Source organism: Miniopterus schreibersii (genome assembly GCF_964146895.1).
Source record: "Miniopterus schreibersii genome assembly, chromosome: 16".
NCBI classification, from domain to species: domain Eukaryota; kingdom Metazoa; phylum Chordata; class Mammalia; order Chiroptera; family Miniopteridae; genus Miniopterus; species Miniopterus schreibersii.
Genome location: NC_138116.1, coordinates 21,733,040 through 21,754,270, shown reverse-complemented (window position 1 = coordinate 21,754,270; position 21,231 = coordinate 21,733,040). Strand labels below are relative to the sequence as shown.

Below are 21,231 nucleotides of genomic sequence, written 5' to 3'. Positions count from 1 at the left end.
CAGTCCCACTGGGGGTTAGGGCTTCAACATGTGAATTTGGGAGGGCACAGTTCAATCCATAGCACCCTTCCTCCTGCTCCAGGCATGCTCTCACCCTGACAGTCCCCCAGTGCTGGCCAGGCTGGGCCCTCTGCCCCAGCAAGCAGACTTTCTTCCTGACTCTGGGCCCTTGGAGCCAGCCAGGGACTGGCTGTTTTCTGGAAGGCGGCTCAGCCTTTACCTCTCTCCAGCTGAATCTTGCCAAGGAGGGCAAGTGGAGCTTGGCTTGCAGCAGGCCTCTGGAGAAAGGAGACAAGCCAGGGGGAAGGAAACAGAGAGAGAGAATGAGGAGGGGGAGGAGAAGCGAGAGTGTCACTCACTTGCTCATTCATTCATTCACCAGCTATGTGAACAGTGAATAAGGTAAACTCAGGTTGGCCAAGAGGTTGGGGAGAGGCCTGCATGTGCCCCAGAAAGATGTTCTCTCTTCCACAGCATCAGATTTGACACCCAGTGAACACTGAGATGGAACATATATCTAGTTCACCTCACTCCCACCTGTGCACATGTGCACGCATGAACACACACACACACACACACACACACACAACTTCTGTCTTCTGCATCAGGAATGAGAAGCCTAGGTAGTCAGGCAGATCTGGGTAGCAGGTCCTTGTGCCATTGACTAGCTGCATGATTTAAGGGCAAATCACTCTCCTGAACATTGAGCCTTGATTTTCCCAGTTGCAATACCCACCCCATAAAATTAAGGTTATAGGCTCTGGCCTGATAGCTCAGTCGGTTAGAGCATTGCTCCTGATACGCCAAGGTTGCGGGTTTGACCCCTGGTCAGGGCACATAAAATAATCAACCAATGAGTGCAAAAATAAGTGGGACAGCAAATCAATGTTTCTCTCTCTCTCAAATCAGTAAATAAAAAATAAAATAAGGTTATGGGAAGCCTAAAGACACACTGGACACGAATTCACTTTGTGGCCTACATGCACAAATGCTTGTTACGCAAAAGATAGCACTCCTGTCAATCTTTCACTGAACACCTAAGGCAGATGCCAAGTACCATGAGGCTGGAACAGGAGCTCCGTGAGGAAAACAGCTCATCTTATTCACCACTGAACCCCCAGCACCTAAAACAGTGCCTGGCACACATCAGGCCTGCAGTAAGCATTTGTTAGAAGCTTTGCCATATATTACTTCATTTAATCTTGATAACGCTATGTAAGTACCGTTATTTATCCTCATTTGATGAATGTGGAACTGTGGATTTGGTGAATAAGTCAGTTTCCCAGGTTCCAACCATAATAAGTGGTAGAGTGAGATTTGAACCCAAGCAATCTGGACCCAAACCTGTGGTGATGATAATAATGATGACATCTGAAGCTTATTAAACCAGAGGTCATCAAATCCAATCCCCCGCCTCCTCCATGTACACAAGGATAGGGTTCTCTGACCCTCCTTCTGGTGTCTCTGCCAAACCCCTCTTCTCCCATCAGGGATTAGGTCTCGCACCCCACCCTGGTCCCCTACCTCAGGCTGCTCAGGGTGCTAACAAAATCACCCCTCTCCCTTCTTGCCTGGAAGGTGGCCCATTTTCCTTCCTCATCTTTCACCCGGAATCTTCCATCAGGTCCTCCTTCTTCCCTCCCGAATGATAGCCCTTATTTCTTAGTTTCTACTTTCTGGTGCCTGAAGAGTCCCATTCCATTTGGGTGCCCAAAGACCTCCCCCTTGGGCCCACTAGGAGATGGTACAAAAAGAACATTGCCCTGAGTTCTAATCTGCTTCTACCATCAGCTTCTTTATGCCTTCAGGCAAGCAAGTCACAGACTCATCTGGGCCTCAGTTTCCCATCTGTGAAATGGGTGAGCTGGAGAAGATTTGGGAGGCTACTCTCAGCCCTGATCTTGAGAGTGATCTTTCCCAGCTTTCAGGCTAGAGCCATCCCCTCTCTCTTTACTCCCCTCCCACCTCCCCCACTCCCCACCTCCCACCCCCACACACCCTCTCCAGCCAAGATTGTTCTGCTCTCCCCAAAGCTTCCTGTGTGGTCTTTCCTCCCTCCCACCTCCCACTCCTCTTGGCAGCATCTGCTCCTCCCCCACTCTGAGTCTTCCCTCTAGTTTGGATTATGCTGACCCTCTCTTCCTCCACCAGTGTCCAGAGTCCCCCACTAGCCACCAGAGTCCCCCACAAGGCCACCATCTGCAAATAGCACAACTGGAGGCTGACCCTTCCCCAGTCTGCAGGGTCATCTCCCCTCTGTAGAGCCCCTGCAGGGGTTTACAAGGCTATTTGCATTTTAAAAGCAACCTCCCCCACCCAAAAGAAAAATTTTAAAACTTTTAAGGTCCAGTTACATATAAACCCTTCTGGGCTTGTTGCCTGGGATTTAGGACTCACCCACCCCTAAATTCGAAGAAATCTCTTTTGGGGAAGGTTTTGTTTTTACCACAGCCCCTCCCTCATCTCCTGAGGCTGGGCCTGCCAGGGGCTTTTGGAAGTGGGGGTGGTCACAGATCCTGGGAGCACAGTTCAAGCTGGCCTGGCCTGACCCTCAGGCTGCCATCAGGCCTGGGGTCACTGAGGAGTCACATGTCACTCTGAATGAGAAGTCTTGAACTGAGGCTGAGAAATGAAGTTGGGAAACAGCTCAGCCAAAGGCAATCAGACTTTTTTTTTTCCTTATGTTTTTTTTTTGGGGGGGGGACCTCTATTGTCCGACTAACCTTCCATGATGCTGGAAAATTGAATTTATTTCCTGAACAGTCTGATCCAATTTCCCCTGGGTGGGGACAAGGCTGGACTCCCCTCCCTGCCGCTCCAACTTAGAAGCTTCTGGCTCGACTCAGAGACTGTACCCTGAGTCCTGGCCCTGCCAGCAGCACCCTACCCCCAACACGATCCTCCCTCAGGAAGCCCCCACTCCAACCCTTGCATATATGGGGGAAACTTTTTCAGGAGTTTCAAGTTTCCTTGTCCGCCCTCAGCAACCAGCTGTCTTGGCCTGTCTCCCACCCACCCCAGCTTTCCGTTCGTGCCCCTCTGAGTCCCCCGGGCCCCCCATCTCTGCCTCTAGCCTCTCCAGGGCTCCAAGACAAGCCGATAGAGAGAGGTACAGCTGTAAAGCATTTGTGCTGGCCGCCAGGCTGGCGGGGGAGCCATCTGCAGTCGGGTAGCTGCCAAGCCTGAAATGACGGGAACCTTGGGCCTCAGCCCGGCTCTAGCCGGGCCCCAGCCCTTCCACCCCAACCCCCAGCGCAAGAACCTCTGTCTACCAAGGCCAGGGAGGCCAGGGGTGAGAGGAAAGACCTTGAGGCCACTCCAGGAGCCAGGGGACAGGGGCAATCAGCCCCTACTTGGCAACCTGCATCTGAGCTTCCCTGTGGGGGTGGGGAGGTTGTCCTAGGGTCCAGGACTGCCCACCCAAACCTCCGCGCAAGACTTATCCTCAGCTGATCACCACACCACCATCGCCCTCCGTGGTTAATAGAAAAGTTCCCAGGCCAATGGCCTGGAGAGTAGAGTGAAGAGAAAAGATTCTCTCTTCCAGCCCCAGTTAAGAGCACCCCCTACCCACCTCCACTTCCCCTTAGCCTATGCCTCTGTACCCTCCCGGGGAAGGACACTGGGTGAGTTGACTGCTGATACAGACCTCCAACCACAGCAGGCCCATCTGGTTCTAATCAGAAGAGCAAGTTCCCAGACCGTGGAGGGCATATGGGGGAGGGAGGCCACAGCCTCATTGGCACCCCCAACAGCCCTCCCCAGAGGGCAGCCCTTGCCCCATTTGGTCGCCTTACACCTCCCAGGTGGGTCTCACACACAGCCACCAAAGGCTAGGTGAGGCAGGGAAACCACAGAGGGCATGGGCCTGCCTTTTCTTACCCAATAGTCTGTCAGTGTAAGAAATGTCCAAACCTGTAAGGATTTTCAAGATTTTTTAGTTTATTTGGGCCAAACTGATGACAATTGCTGGGAAGAAAAAAAGCAAAGCATGGGGGGTGGGGGTGCGGGGGTAGAATCTCTGGGATTGGATAAAAAATAAAACAAATACACATACTTTTTTTACTTTTTTTTTAATTCTCACCCGAGGATATTTTTTCCACTGTTTTTCAGAGAGAGTGGAAGGGACAGAGAAAGAATACCAATGTGACACATCGATTGGTTGAATCGAACCCTGGACCCGTCAGTCCCCAGACCAACGCCCTCACCACTGAGCTAAACCAGCTAGGGCAACGAATACTTCATTTACTTAGGTGGGTGTAGGATAGTTAACAATTAATATGATAATAATAACAATGAGGGGATTTATGGTCTCTGCTTTGGTGCAGTAGTTGTGCTTTGAGGGGTCCAGAAAAAAGGAAATTACTTTGATTTTCTAAAGGTATATTATCAGATATGTTATCCTAGGTGTAAATAAAAAAAAGTCAACAGGCTCAGTTAAGATAAAGATTAACCTTTGTTAGGGAAAAATACTGGCCTAGCACATGACTACCTGCCATGAACTGCTTTTAGTTAGAAATTTTTAATTTCAGACCGTCCTATGTGGTTACTTTCGGTCTCTGAGTTTGTAGGCCACCACGCAGGCGTCCTCTGCGCCTGTCAGGTTTCGCTTGTCAGGTTTCGTATGTGGCCCCTTTTTCATCCACAAGTCTAAGCACAGACTCCAGACGACAGAGGAAAGAAGGGAAACTGAAGGAAAGACGGAATGTGGAGGGAGAACAAAGGGCTGCAAACAGAGTCAGAGCAAGCGAAGGTCCTAGAAACACCAGATCCTAACTGGACCTTGTTATAAATGGGGTCCTGAGAAGGAGGTCTCACAGCACCACTTACTGAACTCTGCCCTGTTCAAGCATTCTGCCCACTGGTCTTCACTCTATAGATAAGAATCGTCATCCCCATTTGACAGCAGGGAAAAACTGAGGCTCCCAGGAGTGAAGGTGCCACCTGCCCATCCTCATCCAGCGGGTAAGTGACCAGGTCTGTGTGATTCGAGTCTGGGCTCCGGACTGCCTTCTAGGATGTCAAGGCTGCCTTGGCAGTGCTACGCCTTCCCTGCTGTCTCCAGTCGTGGACCAGGTGGGAGCCCAGTTCTGGAGAAATCTACCCTCCCTACCAGGTCCTGCTCTGGTTCCCCAGCCTTCACCCTCCCAGCCCCAACCTCTGTCTCCAGGCCCAGAGTAAAAGGATACAAACCTGAAAATAAAAGCCTCCTTGGTCATGGCTTAGTAGCAGAGTTCAATCCTTGGCATTTGGGCCTCAGCTTCCCCATCCATAAAATGGTTTTAAGTTCATCCAAGTATGGTGGCCCCACCAGGACATAAGAGTGGATTTGACAGTGAATCTGTGTTTACCCAGCCCCCATTCTTATCTCAAACAAACCTAGAGACTCCCCCTTGGCTTGGGTGGTCTTCAGGAAGAAGGCCACCAATTTCAGAATTCTGACCCCAATTTCAGAATTTAGAGCTGGCAAGGGGGCAAAGAGAACAGGGGACCCAGCCAGCCCTGGAAGCTGCTAATCTCCATTTCTGCCTGGGGGGACTTCAGAGCCGCCTCCACTGAAAGCAATTTGTCATGCCCTGAATTAAGTGATTCCAAAAAGGGTTTAATTTCAGTTTAATGGCTCTGTTTTTATGTGTAATTAAATACCATCACATGGCGAAAATATGTTGTTTGCACTTTAGAGAGTGTGTAAAGGCCCAAGAAGCCAATCCCACCCGGTTTCTACTCCCAGGCTCCACCAGCCCCTCCCCTAGTCTGGCTGGAATTGTCTAGGTCTTGGGGAAGGGGATTAGAGATCTGGGGGAGATAGGGAGAGAGGCAGTCCTGGTGGTGCCTGCTCACTCAATAGAGCATGTTTCTAATTATCTACTACTCCCTGACCCCAACCCTCCCCAACCCCTGGGGCCTCAGGCGTAGAAGGGATAGGTCATTCTGACAGTGAGGATCTAATTAGACCCTTGGCTGGCTGGAGTGGTGTCTGCTCCCCCGTGGGTGTGCCCAAAAGTGCCCCATTGTCTCTCCTCTGCTTACTGTTTCCATTAACTCCCCCTCCCCCTTGACCCTCTCCCCTGACGCATAACCCTGGCCCTTTCCTCCCCTCTTTCCTGGGACCACCCAACATTCGGGCTGCCAGCTTGCCTCCCAGCTCCATCCAACTGCAACATCTTGACTTTCTTAGGTCAGAGGTGACATTGCCACAGGGGTCTAGAATGCAGGGGGCGTTTCTCTAGCTGGGAATGTTCCAGGGTCATTTAGCACACAACCATATTCTCCCCCCCCTCCCCCCCCGCCGACGGGGTGGGGCAAGCAGGCGCCCCAACTCCTGCGTGCTTCATAACATTCCTGGAGCGACTTGGGGGAATCTGGCCCAGAGGGCAGAGAGGTTGGACGGAGCAGGCTTTTCCTGGAAGGAGTCGAAGCAATGGCAGTGGCTGGAACCTCAGGACCCTGATAGGAGGAGGGGCGGGGAGCCTTGGCCACGTCTCCAGAGATTCCCCCACCTGAATCCAATACCAGAGTCAGTCCAAGTCTCCGTTTTTTTCTCCCTATTCCCACCCTGTCTTCTTGCCAATGGAAAACCCAGCCCCCAACCTTCAGCCAACATCAGGGCTTATCTCCACTAATGAGCTGGGAAATGGAAACCAAATGCCTGATGTGGATCGGCACCAATGGGCTCAGAGATCCTGGCAGGGTGCTCCCCATCCTCCACTCCAAGCCACAGTATGGGGGAATAACATTTTGGGGGAAGGCAAGGCAGAGCACTCAGGGCTGTGGTTTAAGTTCATCCAGGTATGGTGGCCCCACCAAGACATGAGTTTGGTCCTTGACACCCCTTCCTTTCTACCTCTGCCGGAGATGCTGGTGCCCCTGTGGCAACTAGAGTAACCATTTCAAGGGTATTTGGACTCGAGGGTGGGCAGGCCTAGGTGCAAACTAGGCCAGCAAGTCCTCTCTGGAGCCCAGTTCTCCCCACGGGGACACTGCTCAAGACAGTTCACTTTGCCCAGGAGAGTGTCCACATGGACACTGAGCTGCCTGTCCTTCTTTTTTTGACATAGGACGTGGGGACAAGTGCCAGGTGTGGGGGAACAGTGTTTCTGTGGGGTATGTAACCCTCCCACAAATGCATATCCTCTATTCTCTGACACTAGACAGCTCCCCAACAAATCCTGCAGAGGACACCTATTAAGTGAAGGTCACTCATTCACAGCCAGGAGGGAAGCACATACTCTGAATTTCTTACTCCCTCTCTCCTCACCACACACACATTCAGTCAGATTCATGCAGCCCGCACATGGACACATGACACAAATGCACCATCTACACACACCCAGACCAGGTATACGTGCCCTGTAAGAGCCCACACTCCCACTTGCATTTCAGGTATCACTTTGCTATATTTACACACATGTGTGCACACCCATGCATCATAAATATACATGTATCAAAGGCACATCCCAGGCTGTGTGCAGCCACTTCCCAAGCAGACCCTGCTTTTTCTGGAGGCCCATGAAAGGAAAAGGACCTCCTACCACCCACTGCCAAGGGTGCAAGGCTAGAGCATTTAAAGAGATGCTTCAGGGATCTAAAGAGATACTTTTCCTACATTTGGCTTAGGGACCTAAAACTTAATCAGCAGCCTACACCCACCTCCTGCCCCGACATGGCTTGGCCTTGGCCCCAGAAATCGGGGGCTCTCTGAAGAGTGGTCAGGGGCCCGAGAAAGCAACCCTCAGCGTCACTTTGTTTTTTATTTCCTGCTGCTGGCAGCGGGCCCATGGTGCCTCAGGGAGACTAGATGGCTGAGCTGGAGAGGAGTGAGGATTGCAGCCCCAGACTCAGAATGCAGACAGCACAGGTGCCAGTGAAATCAAGAGGCCTGGGAGCACCTCTGGAACTGGGGAGGGGCTAGGAATCCAGGAGACTGCCAGACAGGAGGTCACTCCCTCAGAGTACAGCAGCTCGGTGCGCAGGGTTTACAGGCTGCCCATGAACTCCCAGAAAGGGACCCCCACCCAAGAAATCAGTACCCGGCACAGAGGTACAAGAAGGGGAGGGATATTCGGAAATGACCAGGAATCCAATCATACCATGTGGGTACAAATGCTGGGGCTGCCACCAAAAGCCTACAGCCTGGTGTGCCCAGGACAGCAAGATCAAAGATGCCCCCTTCTCAACCCCTCAGAATCAAATCAGCACAACCCCCAATCAGGAATCCAGGCAGGCAGAGATGTGGAATGTGGTAGAAAGTTTACCCTCCGCCCCCCAGCTTCAGGGCAGCACCCCCTCACCCCCCGGAATAAATCTAATCCAGATGCAAACCCAATCTGCTTGATGCCCTAGGAAGTGCCCCAGCTCCACACACCAGCTGATCCCAGAAATAGCTCTGGCCCAGCAGGGCTGTCTTGGCTCCCACCCTTCGGAAGCCATTATTTCCCCACCAGGAGTCTGAACACAAACAGCACAGACTTTGGGGACAGGGAGGCCCCTCAGGAAGAGGCTGCAGGGAGAGGTTGGTGAATTGGGTGACTCTTAGTAGTTCTTTTACCACACAGCATAGGCCTCCCCACCCCTGGTACATCCCTGTCTCTAACTGTAAATAAATAAGCAAAACACAATTGTATAGTTTTTTTGTTTTGTTTTGTTAGAAAAAAAAAAAGATAAGACATCATGGCCAACTGGTAGGTCCCTATGTCTCCTTCCATCCAGTCAAGCCAGAAAATGCCCAGGGGGTAGGTAGGGAGCCATAGGGGAAGGAGGTGTGGAGCTGGAGGCAGAGCTACAGGCTGTGAGCCACTGAAGGATGGAGTCATCCTGGTGATTTCATGGCTCTGGCCACAAATGGAAGGAAGCAGGACCCCAGGCAAATCCCTCACTCTCAGCACTACATCCCCAGTATGCTGTCCTTTTCTCCATCAGGCACATGCAGTCCGATCACGCATTCTTTCCTCCCACCCTGACTGCTCAGACATGGGCCCCACTGCCCAGCCCTCTGTCTTGAAGGCCTTCCTCTGACCCTCTTCCCTACTCCATATCAGGGGTTCAGTTGCCAGGCAAACAGATGGCACTATGCCCAACCCCAAAGTAGGCCTGTCTCTGCAGGTCCTTCCCCCTGGAAGGACCTAGTGAGGAAGAGAAGAGGAGCCTGGCAGCCCTTAGCTTTGGGAGTGGGTCTGGTCTCCTGATCATTGAGCCATCTGCTACCCCACACCTTCCCTATGGCCTCCACTCTATGCGGGGAGGGACATTGGTCAAGGGACATGTCTACTTCCCTCCTCTGATTATGGGACTGAGACTTCTCGTCTCCCACAGACTTGTGCTCACCTTGTAGGAGGTGGCCCCACATGTCCAAATTGGAGGAAGTTAGAATAAGAACCCCAGGGCTAAAAACTAGAGCTGGCATGTAATATGTAGCCAATAAATGTTTTTAAATGGCTGAATGAATGAATGAATGAATGAATCCAGGATCAATTTGGAAACACACCAGGGCTCCCCATTGCCACTCTCAGGCCTCTCAGGCTATCTAAGCCCAAAGAGGACATCCCTAGGCTCTGGCTCACCCCAAGGCCACACCCATGCTTATAAACACACACACACAGCACACACCCGGAGGAAAACTTCTAGGCCAGAGGCAGAGCCAGGACTCAGACCTGGGCTCCAGGTCAGCTCTGCAGCCTCCAGGGGAAGGGGGGGCAGGGGACACTGAGCCCCCTGCCTGCTGGTAGGGATCACTTGCGGAAGCTGTCAGCCAACTGGTGGCAGTCCAGCTCCTCCTTCGGCTCCAGGCCCCCTGGAAGCTTCACTCCTGTCTTCCGGTCCACACACCAGCACTTGCCGCGCTGCCCATCCAGGGCCGGGTGGCACTGTCGAGACAAGGGCAGGAGAGGTCAGTTACCAAGCAGCTGGCCCCAATCCCAGCCCAGACCCCAAGTCAGTCAAATTGCTCCAAGATGGTCTCTGAGGGCAGAGGCTCTTTCATGAGCACAAATCTTCTGAGACCACTGGAGTAGACAGAGAACTTGGTCAAGAAGGAAAAGCCCAGAGAGTTTTAAAAGGCAGGGCCCTGAGGACGTTTTATAGCCTTCCTGGAGGGATGGCTGGATCCATAGGATTTAGAGGTGAAGCTGGATTTGAAAGGCTAAGGTGCAGGTTGGAGATGTTTTGAATGCATTCTCATTGGGTTGGAACTTTAAGAATGGGATTATGGGTCATAGCTGGGTCCAAGTTGAAGTTAAGGTAGCATCAATCAGGGTAAGGACTGCAGTGGAATTGGGAATTACGACTAAAACTTGAGTTGGGTGAGGCTTAGAGCCCAGGTCTGAAATAGAATTGGGATAAAGAGGTCAAAGTCAAAACAACGGAAGCAGCTGGGCTCAAGTTTGGGTCAGAATTAGACAGGGGGAGGAGGGAGGGCAGGGGGCAAAGGTGTATTTCAGAGTCTGGATTAGAGTTGGAGTGAAGGGTGTCTCAAGGGTCAGAACTGGTCTGGGCATCAAGGGTCAGAAATTTCCGTAGGAAAAAAAATTGAGGGAAGAAAACCCATAGAACTGTCAACACAAAGAGTGAACCCTACTGTAAACTATAGACTTTAGTTAATAATAATGTGTCAAGCCCGGCCGGCGTGGCTCAGTGGTTGAGCGTCGACCTATGAACCAGGAGGTCACGTTCGATTCCTGGTCAGGGCACATGCCCTTGGTTGAGGGCTGGATTCCCCAAGAGAGGGTGTGCATGAGGCAGCCAATCGATGACTCTCTCCCATCACTGATGTTTCTACTCTCTCTCCCACTTCCTTCCTCTTTCTGAAATCAATAAAAACATATTTTTTTAAAAAAATTTTTTTAAATGTACCAGTATTAGTTCCTCAGTTGTAACAAATGTACCACACTAATGCAAGATGTTAATAGGAAAAACTGGGTGGGGGAGTAAATGAGAACTCTGTACTTCCTGCTCAATTTTCTGTCAACCTAACTTCTCTAGCAAAGTCTATTAATTTTTTTAGTTAGGGAAAAAAGGTTTTAAAAATTGGGACAGCCCTCTCTGGCTTGGCTCAGTGGTTAGAACAATGGCCTGCATACTAAAGTAGGTCTCAGTTCCATTCTGGTCAAGGGCACATGCCTCGGTTACAGGCTTGATCCCCCACACCAGTTGGAGCACATGTAGGAGGCAACCAATCAATGTGTGTCTCTCACATCGATGTTTCTCTCTCTCTCCTCCTTCCACTCTCTGTGAAAAGCAATGAAAAAAATATCCTCCGGTGGAGGTTTAAAAAAAAATTGAGACAAAAATAAAATTGGTGTTGGGGTAAAGGTTGGAGACAGGTTTGGCATTGGTTTAGTGGGGCCCTCGCTGATCCCCAACTCATTGCACACCACTTATAACATCCTCATGCCATCCTGGGATGTACAGACTCAAGGGCAGCCTTTCTTCTCCTGGCTAGGCCTCTGCTGGCTGAGCGGCAACCCACTTTGTGGATCTTTCTATAGAGCATGAAGTGTAAGAATGTGTGCCTATGTCCACAAGGAGCTGGAGAAGGAGATCTAGGCCAAGGCTCCCCAAGGAACACCCAACACAAGGCACCCCAGTGCCCTGCCCAGATATGCCACCCTTCCATCTGGGCCCAACTCTGACAGGCCAGAGTTTGGGGCTGTGGCAGGCCAGCCTTCTTAAACATTCCAGCTTCCTGGGTGCTTGTCAGAGGAATCCATGTTCTAAGGATGTGAGAGGGCACAGAAGTTTCTACATTCATGTCTCCTCTCTTGCCCACCTCCTTCCTCCGCTCCCACCCAAAATCCCTATCTCCAGCTGTTAGATCTGCCATCATCTCTATCCTGGCTGTACCCCAGGTGGTTTGGCTGCTCACCTTGGGGTAAGGGATAGGCTGTTCCCTCCTTAACCCCTCATGACTTAGTCCCTCCATTTCGAGGGTGAGACAGACATTCCATGACAAAGGAGAACTACTTATAGGAAGGGAGTAGGGTGAGTGAGAAAGTATTGGGAGGCAGGAATACTAGGGGAACGTCACCAATGTTGAATCAAGAGGTGATGAAAATAGTCCTGGATGGGGAGGCAGGATAGTTGGTCTGCCATTAACTTGTTCTGTGACTCTGGCCTCAGTTGCCTCATCTCCAAAATGAGCTGAGGTCCTAAGGCTGAGGGGAAGGTTTGGGGACGGTCCTAGGGGTTGGGGGTGGGTTGGGGAGCCTCCCCCTTCCCCCTTCCCATCTATCCTGGATGACCCTATCAAGGGATCCTGGAGCTGAGGCCAAGGCTAAGCAGGAGAGAGATGGAGACCCACCTGCTTAGGGTGGAAGTTGCCGTTGCGGTCGCAGTTGGGAATGGGGATGGTGTAGAGGTCCTCATGGGTGCGGCTCTGTGAGGCAGCCAGCCGCTCCAGGGCCCGGTGCAGCTCACTCTGGCAGGAGCCCTGGGGCTGGAAGAGAGCGGAAGGATGAAACTGCTCAGCAGAAGGGAAAAGAGGCAAGAGAACCAGGGCTGTGGGGGTCATCATCTCAGGGCTGAAGGCCTTAAAAGGAGGGTCAAGGCCCGGAGGCTGGGCAGGCCCCAATGAGGTGAAGGGCATGGCTTGAGTTCTGGGGACACTGGTAGGGAGAGCAGAGGGACATTGAAGACAGGGTCTTGGGCCAAAGAGCTTTTCAAAAGGAGAGGTGTGAAGTGAAGGGGTCCTGTGGGAAAGAAGCTGTGGAAACCTATGGTGCAGGACTGGAAGGGGGTGGTTTCTAAGCAGGAGGGATGAGTGAAATCATGCAATCAACAACTTATAAGATCCAGGCACAGAGCCATCAGAACCACCCATCAGAAAGGACCTTTGCCGGACCCTGGAGCAGGGTCCCAAGGCCCCCTGTTATGGCCGGCATTAATCCTTTAGAGACTGAGAAAGTCTGGGGTGGGGAATCTAAGAGAAGGGCCACAGAACATCAGGAGGCTTGGGGCAACCATGGTTACTAACCAGTATGGAAGTATTTCTGTATTTAACAATCACTTCAGCTGTACCAACAGAGAACTGAGCAGAAATGGAATTCTAAGAAAAGAATGAGGACTCTCTGGGTCCTGATGATGTATACTCGGTGCATCCTGTACACTGTAGGCATCCAAAGAATGGTAGTGGTGTGTGTGCTGTGAACATGTGCATTTGAGGTCAGAGGTCCTCACCATAGGCCGGGCTTCCTCCCGGGGCACCCCGATGACCTTCATCTTGCCCCCATTGATGTTCCGGTCTCGCATTTTGGCTAAGTGCTTCTGCAGGCACTTGTGGTCATGGGTACTACAGGGGCCGAAGCTGTTGTTGGGGTGATCACCCTCATCCTTGTCTGCAATCAGGCCAAGATGGGGAAAGGTCAGCACCAGCAAAGAACAGGGCAGCACACCAGCCCAGCCTCCCACCTGCTTTCTTCTTCTTGGGGATTCTCTAGCCTGACAGAGGAAAAGCGGGGGGTTAGGAGCAGGAAAAAGTAAAGGCAGCACCCCATCTCCTTTCCACTCTCCTGGATCTCCTCAGGAGAATGTTCCTCTTGAAGTCCTTGACTTGTCCCTCACCCTACCCAGTCCGGCCCTCAGATGAGTCACCAGCTACAGCTGCCCAGACAGCAGGAGGGTCCCCTGGGCCCTCCACTCAGCTCCCCCATCCCCCTTTCAGTCCGCTCTCTTCCTGTCTCTTTTCCTGCTCTTCAGCATCTGGCTGAGCCAGCCAGGGGATCCCTAGGGCTGTCGGCTCCCCTGACCCTCTTCCAAACGGCCAGAATCAAAGTTTCCGTGAGTGATGAGAAATCTGACCCAACAGACTCTCCCCATTGGCTAGACAGGAGACAAGTGGGAGTGAGTGTGCATGCCTGCATGTGAAAGAGTGTGTGTGTGTACACTTGAGTAATGCTCTGTGTGGCCCAGGACCAAGAGAATACTTTCCACATCCCTTCATTCCCCTACTCTTAGATTTCAGACCCCATCCAAAGTCCATGCCTGTTGTCCAGAGCCAGGGCACTGGGGATCTGGAGACAGGGGTGGTAAGACTGGGCCTGCGCCCCCTCCCTGGGATCTCAAGCCTCTATCTGAACTCAAGAAAAACCCAATTGTAACTGCTGCCTCTCCCTCCAGGCAGCCAAATCCAGAATACAGGGCTGAGCTGGAAAAAGAGGTTGCAAGACCTCTCTGCAGATCAGAGCCACCTCTAAAATGCTCGGGCTTGGCAGCTCGCTGCGGCCTGAGTGCAAAGTCCCTGCCAGCATTCCAGATGTTGGCAGCCAGACAGAAGGTTACATCTGGTTTGTGTCAGGATTTTTTTCCTGAGGAGTTAGCAGGTTCCTCCAAGCATGGCAGTGATCCCAGAGCTGCCTCTGGGTCAAATGGTACATTTCTGCCTAGCCAAAGTGAGTTGGGGCGGGGGGAGTTCTGCTTTTATTCTCCTAGTCCAGGGGGGAAGGGTGGCATATGGATAAAGGAAAACCAGACAAGAAAAAAAATCAAGACCCTCAGAGAGTCTTTGTCAAGATTCCACACCAAAGGTTATTTATAAAATTGAGTCACCAAGGATGAAAAGAAGGCTTTGTCACGAGTGGAAGACTAGCTTAGAAAGAGGAATCAAAGGGAAGAAATAAATAGAGCAGAGAGATATACCCAGTCCTTCGGCATATTTAACATCCCAAGGACAGTCGAGAGGGTACTCCTGGCTCAGGAATGGCATCAAGTTCCTGAAGGTCAACCAAGGAGAAGACACTATAGCAAGACCTCCCAGCCAATGGGGGCAGCAAAAGAAAGGAAAGATATATTTCAAAAGACCAGGATTGTGCCAAGGGGGCCACAGGAAGATAAACCTGAGCCCTCAATCAGGAACCAGAGAAAAGAACTCAGATGCAGGCTCTTCCCTGAAGACCATCCCAAGGAGCCCTTCTGGCCAAAAGGGCCCAGGCTGGCCAATGACCACCCCTCCACGCGCCCCCTGCACAAAGCCATGAGACTTGTGGGTGGGGTCAAAGTGTTTCAGGGGTGTAGGCTGGAGCTGGGGAATGAAGAGAAAGAGGACATGAAAGACCAAAAGGAATTAAAGCCAAATCTTAGAACAACAGAGGCTGAGCTGAGATGCAATCAAAGGCACCACCTCTTTACCTGGGAAAGGAGGAAGGGATCACAGGGACTCCTTTGTAACACCAACTCAGGGAGCATCCTTTAAACCAGGAAAGGTTTTGTTGTCTTTCCTTGGAGTGTGCTTTCTTTTCACGACCATAAAGGAAAGTGCTACTTTGCAGTGACACTTGCTCCTATTGGTAAGTGGGCAGAATGTCCTTAGGTTGGAGGAGTAAGGAAGAGTTTTCTAATGAATGGGGCTGCCTCGGGAGGTAAAGAGCCCCACAGCCTGGAAGTGAGGATCGCCCAAGGGGTTGAGGCCTCGAGAGTCTAGAGTTCTGGAGTAGAAGTTCAACTGCAACCAGGCTTTCTGATGTTGAATTTCTATGAGTTGAAGTCCACAAATGACTAATGTTTGAGGAATTATTAATGGGTATTTGAAAATGTTTATACCTTAATTTAGGAGATACCATTAAGGAGAACAAACTGTCTGCTCATGGAAACCTGGGGCTGCATGGAGCCTGGAAGCATAACTTATGGTTTTGTGTTGGTAGGGCCCTACATCACATGGAGGATGTTACCCAGAGAAGGTGAGCAGGCAGCATGCCTGGTCCCCCTCCCCTTCTTGGTTTTCCCCACCGCCCAGCACACTTTATGGCTAGCTTGTGTGTAAGCTTAGAGAACACACCAAGACAGAGAGAACAGCTCCTTGCTTACTCTCCTGGGGACATGGGTACACAGAATATATCCAGATCTGCCCACTCAGACACAGAAAGGCTAGGACTCAAGAATCACAAACATACGCAAACAATCACGTGTCCACACACCTGTCCACGCGTGCACATGCACATACACTCAAGCACTCTGACCCGGCCTGGGCAGAAACACAGACCTGGGGCAGGGCTCACTGGCTATACCCTAGCTTGTTGACTTTCCATTTAATCTGTAACTTTTCCTTGTCCAGCACACTAAGGACCCACCCCAGGGTCCACCCCAAGGTACTGGATTTGGGAGGGTGAGGGTCGCAGACTTGAGTCTCTGAAAAATGTTAACATTCTCATCTCCAAAACTGGCTAAATACTTGCTACTTCCCTGCTCACGCAGGAATTCCAGCCACCAAGTGCTGCTCACCCAAGTGGTACCCTCTGGGAAACCTCAATCCTGGGGGGTTCCCCTCTAAGTAGGAGCTGGAGTCAGACCTAGCCCCCCCCCCCAAAAGGTCTAATCTCCTGAATTCCAAAAGGCTTGTTCGGGAGGCGGGGCTTCTAAGGTAGGCTAGGTCACCTCCTCCAGACCCTGCTTGGAGCTAGGCCAATGACACGCAGCCACAGGGTAAACCTTGGTCTTTGTTCCAGCAACAGAAGGGAAAGCACCCAGAGAAAAATGAAGCTTCACAGCTTTGTCACTACTGGCTACAAAGTTCACGGTCAAAACTAGAAGATTTCTCTTTCTTGGCTGCCTGATTTCATTCTCATGGTTCTTCCTCAACTCTAGCCCCTGCCCCACTCAAGATACCCAGGGTGAGGCTGTGAGGTAGGCGGTTTTCAGGCATGACCTAGAGGGTCACACACCAGCCCTGAAAGTCCTTTTCTTTCTTCCCCTGGACTCTGGTTGTAGAAGTCAAGACCACCATGTTGGGTACAGGACCCTTTCTTTTGAGTTTTGGCTCAAGGAGTGTCCCCCTCACTGTTGTGACATACTGTGGGCTCAAGAGTCAGAGAGAAGACAGCTGGCATGTTCTTCCCATGTTTACAGCAGCAAAAGCACCAAAGTCTGCCCTACCCCTCTCAACTCCTCTGAATGTCCCCCAAAGTCCCAACATCAGAGGAGGATTTAAGCTCCAAGTTAAATCCATTCCACCTTCTCTTCATCACCATCTTCATCATTGCTCCAATTTATTGAGCTTTTACTCCATGCCAGACACCCTGACTCCGTGAGGTAAGTCCTGTTGTATGTAGACTGGATGGAAGGGAAGGACAGACTTATCTCTGTAGCTCCTGTGTCTTTAAATGGAAAGACTCCTGATACCCAAGGCACCAATAATTCTGGCTTTCCCAATACTTAAAAAAAAAAAAATAACATTGAGCAGCTATGCTCCTCCTTCCTCCCTTCCCCAAGCACAGAATTTCCGGGAATGCCCTTGTTCCCATGACATGACTGGATTCCCAGTACTGAAACAGGGAGGACAGTATTTGCTGGGTTGACTAAAAATTAACCTGGCCTGCATGTTCCCTAACCCTGTCCCAGAGGGACCCAGAGCACAATTTAGGAACTCCCCAGTCCAAAAGCTGATGCCACTGTCCACTCCCCCAGGTTCCATGAATCCAGGGTCAATACATTTATGCAGAATTGTGGATTTCTGACGCACGTGTCCCACGCCATATCCACTTCTGGTGGCCTGAGCGGTGTTAATCCACAACCTGTTCTGGCTCAGAAAGCCAGAAGGTGGGGGAATCTGGAGATGGAAGGGGGGCCTGCCCCTGGGGCAAATAATAGGCAGCGGGACCACAGCAGTTCAGAGGAGGGGGCATGCCAAGTGGCTATCCTCCCTCAGTCACTTGCTGAAGCTCAGCCTCAAGAGGAAAAGGCAAAAAGAAGAGGCTTAGGTCCCCAACCTTGGGACCTAGGATGGACAGTGGCCTATTGACAGTGGGAGGCTAAAGAGAATAGTAGGAATAGGGGCAAACCCCGGTCACTTTGTCTCACCAGAGACCTTGCAGGGCTGCTGCACAACTCTAGGGGGACACCTTTCACCTGGTGCAATGTGGCCCAGGCTGTAGCCGGGGGTACTTCTGTGATGACTGGGAGGTAAGAGGGTAGGGACACAACTTGCCAAGAAGGTTCCTGATTTCCCCAGGGTCCTTCAGACTTAGCCTTTCCCTCTCCAGATAGTGCATTCACTGCATGAGTGGAAAATAAGGCAAGGTAGGAGGGGTGAGAGGCGTTAGAGACAGGGCCCTGTAATCCAAAGGGGATCTGGGACCTAAAGCCACCTTCGGAGGCTGGTTTGCATGATATCCATAGGACAATCACATATTGTTCATGCCTCCCCCCCCACTTCCAAAGCTCCCAGGGAAACAGATTTTTAGGAAAAATAGGGGCCCAAGACCCTCTGAGGGCTCTTCTGCCCCATGTTCAAGTTGGTGAGAGAGGAGGGGGCTATCAACCATCCTAACCTGTTGCCTGATACCCACTGGCGGGTAGAGGAGGGAGATACAAAGAGAATGTGGTCCTGTTTTACCCAGCGAGCCCAAGGGCTCAGCCCTCACTCCCAGTCTGGTTTGGTACCAGTACCCCTCCCTCTTCAACTGGCACCAGCATCTCTGCCCCCATGATCAGCAACTTAATCCCCGAGGACTGCCCCCCCTTCCCAGATGTGCTGGGTGCCAGGCTGGCATTTCTCCTAGAATGTTTTCTGCTGACCCGTCTCTTGTTGCCCAGGGGCAGGAAGGGCAGAGAGGCCTGAAGCCCAGACCCCTGGGGTCCACCTCCTTCCTGTTTTCCCTGCATCCTGCTCTCCTCCAGCTAACAAGCTGCAGAGGATTGAGGAAGTGGAGCGGTCTGGGACCCAGGGCAGGAAGCTTGGGGCCAGAGTCCCAGCATCCGGACTGCAACAATGGAAGCTTCAAGTACCAGGAAAAGAGACAGGCAGACAGAGAGGCACAGGGAAAGCAAAACAGAGTCAGAGAGGGAACAAGAAACAGACGCAGACATACAGAAAGTCAGGCAGAGAGAGAGATTCCAAGTAACAGAAAGACAGGAACAAAGACAAAGAGAAACAGTGGCACCGAGAGAAAGGGCAACAGAAAGAGACTGAGATGAAAGCGAGAGAAGCAGGGCAACAGAAACAGAAAAAGGGAATGAGAGAAAGAGAAAGAAAGTGATAGTGGGCAGAAGATACTGGGGAAAGGAGAACTCGAGCATGCTGTTAGTGAAACTAGAGGCTAAAAGACACAGCGGGAAAGACCAAGGAATATGAGGAAGAAAGAAAGAGACTAAGAAAGGTTAAGAGCAACTGAGAGCTCACTGAGAAACAGAGGAAGTGTAAGAAGGGGTTTAAGGCAGAGGGCCTTCTAAGCCTGTCTCCCTCTCTCTTCTCAACTCCCTATCCCACACCCATTAGGCTTCTGCAGCTCTGGGCTGGGAACCCAGATGTGCTTCTTTCTGCCACCTCAAATGGCACCTGCCAAGAGAAAAAAAGCGGGATGCCTGTGTACTAGGGCAGGAAGAGGTGCCCAGGCCCAGTGGAGAGAGAAAGTCCTGTGTCCCAGGACCCCTCAAACAGCTAGGTGAGCTGGCCTGGGGCTTTGGGGAAAGGCAACTCTGATGCCCCTCACCACCAAAGCCCCTCTAATCTTCAAGTCCCAGTCCACTCACCTCAATGTCAAAAGTCCTTCAAGCCCTGGCTTTTCAGACCCCTGGGGTTTCACCTGCGGCCAGGGTGAGGGGAGGTCCCCGGATCAGGAACACAAAGCCCCCCTTCCACCACCACCTCCCGCCCCATCCCCATCTTCCAGTTATCTCGCTCACTTGGAGGCTGTGGGCTGGGCCAGGTCACTTAATTTTCCACTCTTGCACCAGCAGCCAAGACTAGTCTTCCCAAGTAGGCATCCTTGGGAGGTTTGAGGTGGAGGGATGGGACAGAGTCCTCCTCGACAGTGGCAACAGGCTATTAGAGACTGGATAGCAGTTTCCTTGGCTGAGCCTGCCACTTACCTGCCTTCTCCTTAACTCACAGGGGATTTTCAAGGACCTTCCAGGCCAGCCCGGTTGGAGAAGGGGTTTCTGGGAGGGGAGCACACCAGGGAGGGCATGCAAGGGCAGAGGCACCTTACCAGAGGGCTGCAGGCTTTCCTGGATGGCCTCGATCTCCGCCAGTTCCATGCACAAGCCTTGCCCGTGCATCAGCGTGTGCAGGGGCTTCTCCACCCCCCGGGGCGGGTAGCAGCGCAGGCCGGAGCCGCAGCGAGGGGTATACACCCCGCAGGGCATCCCCTTGCCCAGGGCGCAAGTGGCGCAACAGCCGCAGCCGGGCTCCCGCACCAGCTCCTCGCAGCCCACCGGGGGGCGGCAGCGCGCCAGCTTCTCCTCGGAGCAGGGCGGGCAGTGGATGGCTTCGTCTCCCAGGCTTGGCCCGGGCCCGGCGGCCAGCAGCAGCGCGGCCACGAGGCAGAGGGGCAGCATGATCGGGCGAGGACTGGGCGCGGGCGCAAGGTGCGGGAAGGGAGCGTGGGCGCGCGGGTTGGCAGCAGGGGACGCACGGAAGCAGCGCCCCGCGCTCCTGAAGGACCGGACCGCGAGAACGCAGGGAGACGGGGTAGCCCCGCTGGCGAACAGAGACGGAGCCAGGGAAGTTAGCAGGCGGGCTAGATAGGAGCAATCCTGGCCACCGAGGCGCTGCGCCGCATCCTCGGCTGGGTCCAGGCGGCGGGGGTAAGGGGGCTGAGCGGCTGCCCGAGTCCGGCTACCCAGGACTTTATACCGGCCCCTGGCCACACCCCCAGCGCCTTCCCAGAGGTGGGGGAGCGGAGTAGAGGGGGCAGGGCGAGGGGGAGAGGGAGAGGGAGAGGCGGCCGTTAGGGGGAGGGGGCGCTGTCCTGAGTTGCCGCCGCCTCGGCTGCAACGTCTGAAAGTCCTTTTTTGCCCAAGAAGGAAGCGGCGCAGTTTGGAAGCCCTGATAGGCGCCGGGAGCGCTACTGAACCAGACAGAGCCCGGGAGGGGAGGGAAGGGAGATGGCGAAGAGAAAAGGCTACTCCTTGGCCCCCTCCTCCGACCTTGGAGGATTCATCCCCGACTCACAAAGGCGGCCCCAGGCCCCCACTGAGAGCGCAGCCTCCAAGCCCGGACTCCGGTCTCCAAGGATTCAGTCTCCCTGGCCAGTCCTTTCTATCCTACCCCAGTGCTTCCAATCTCAACCAGTCGGGTGAGGTGGGGGAAGGGGTACGGGCACCCAACAAGGGGCCTAGAAGGGCCTCTTGGCCTTAAGACGTTAGTAGGCTGTCTTTGCACTTGCCCTTTCCAATCTTCTGCCTCCAGTCTCCCCAAGGTTCTTGTGGGTCCTGGTCCACTCTGCCTTCCCTGAACGGAATCACTGAACTTCTGGGGAGCAAGGTGCCTAGCCTCTTCCTCCTTCCTGGATATTTGCTTTTACTGCC

At 52.6% G+C, this 21,231-nt stretch overlaps 1 protein-coding gene and 1 long non-coding RNA gene across 2 annotated transcripts; one reads left to right on the top strand and one right to left on the bottom strand.

Annotated features, from left to right (window-relative positions):
* The first annotated feature begins 3,955 nt into the window (after window positions 1–3,955).
* On the top strand, window positions 3,956–9,491 carry LOC308569053. Its single transcript, XR_014000545.1, has 2 exons — window positions 3,956–5,296; window positions 6,790–9,491. It is a non-coding gene; the product is annotated as an uncharacterized lncRNA (long non-coding RNA).
* On the bottom strand, window positions 8,619–21,001 carry IGFBP4 (insulin like growth factor binding protein 4). Its single transcript, XM_081162451.1, has 4 exons — window positions 19,911–21,001; window positions 13,171–13,328; window positions 12,296–12,430; window positions 8,619–9,863 (listed from the first exon to the last, which is right to left on the bottom strand). The coding sequence occupies exons 1-4, from the start codon at window positions 20,257–20,259 to the stop codon at window positions 9,729–9,731; spliced, it is 777 nt and encodes a 258-aa protein (XP_081018577.1). The 5' UTR covers window positions 20,260–21,001; the 3' UTR covers window positions 8,619–9,728.
* Window positions 21,002–21,231: the final 230 nt, after the last annotated feature.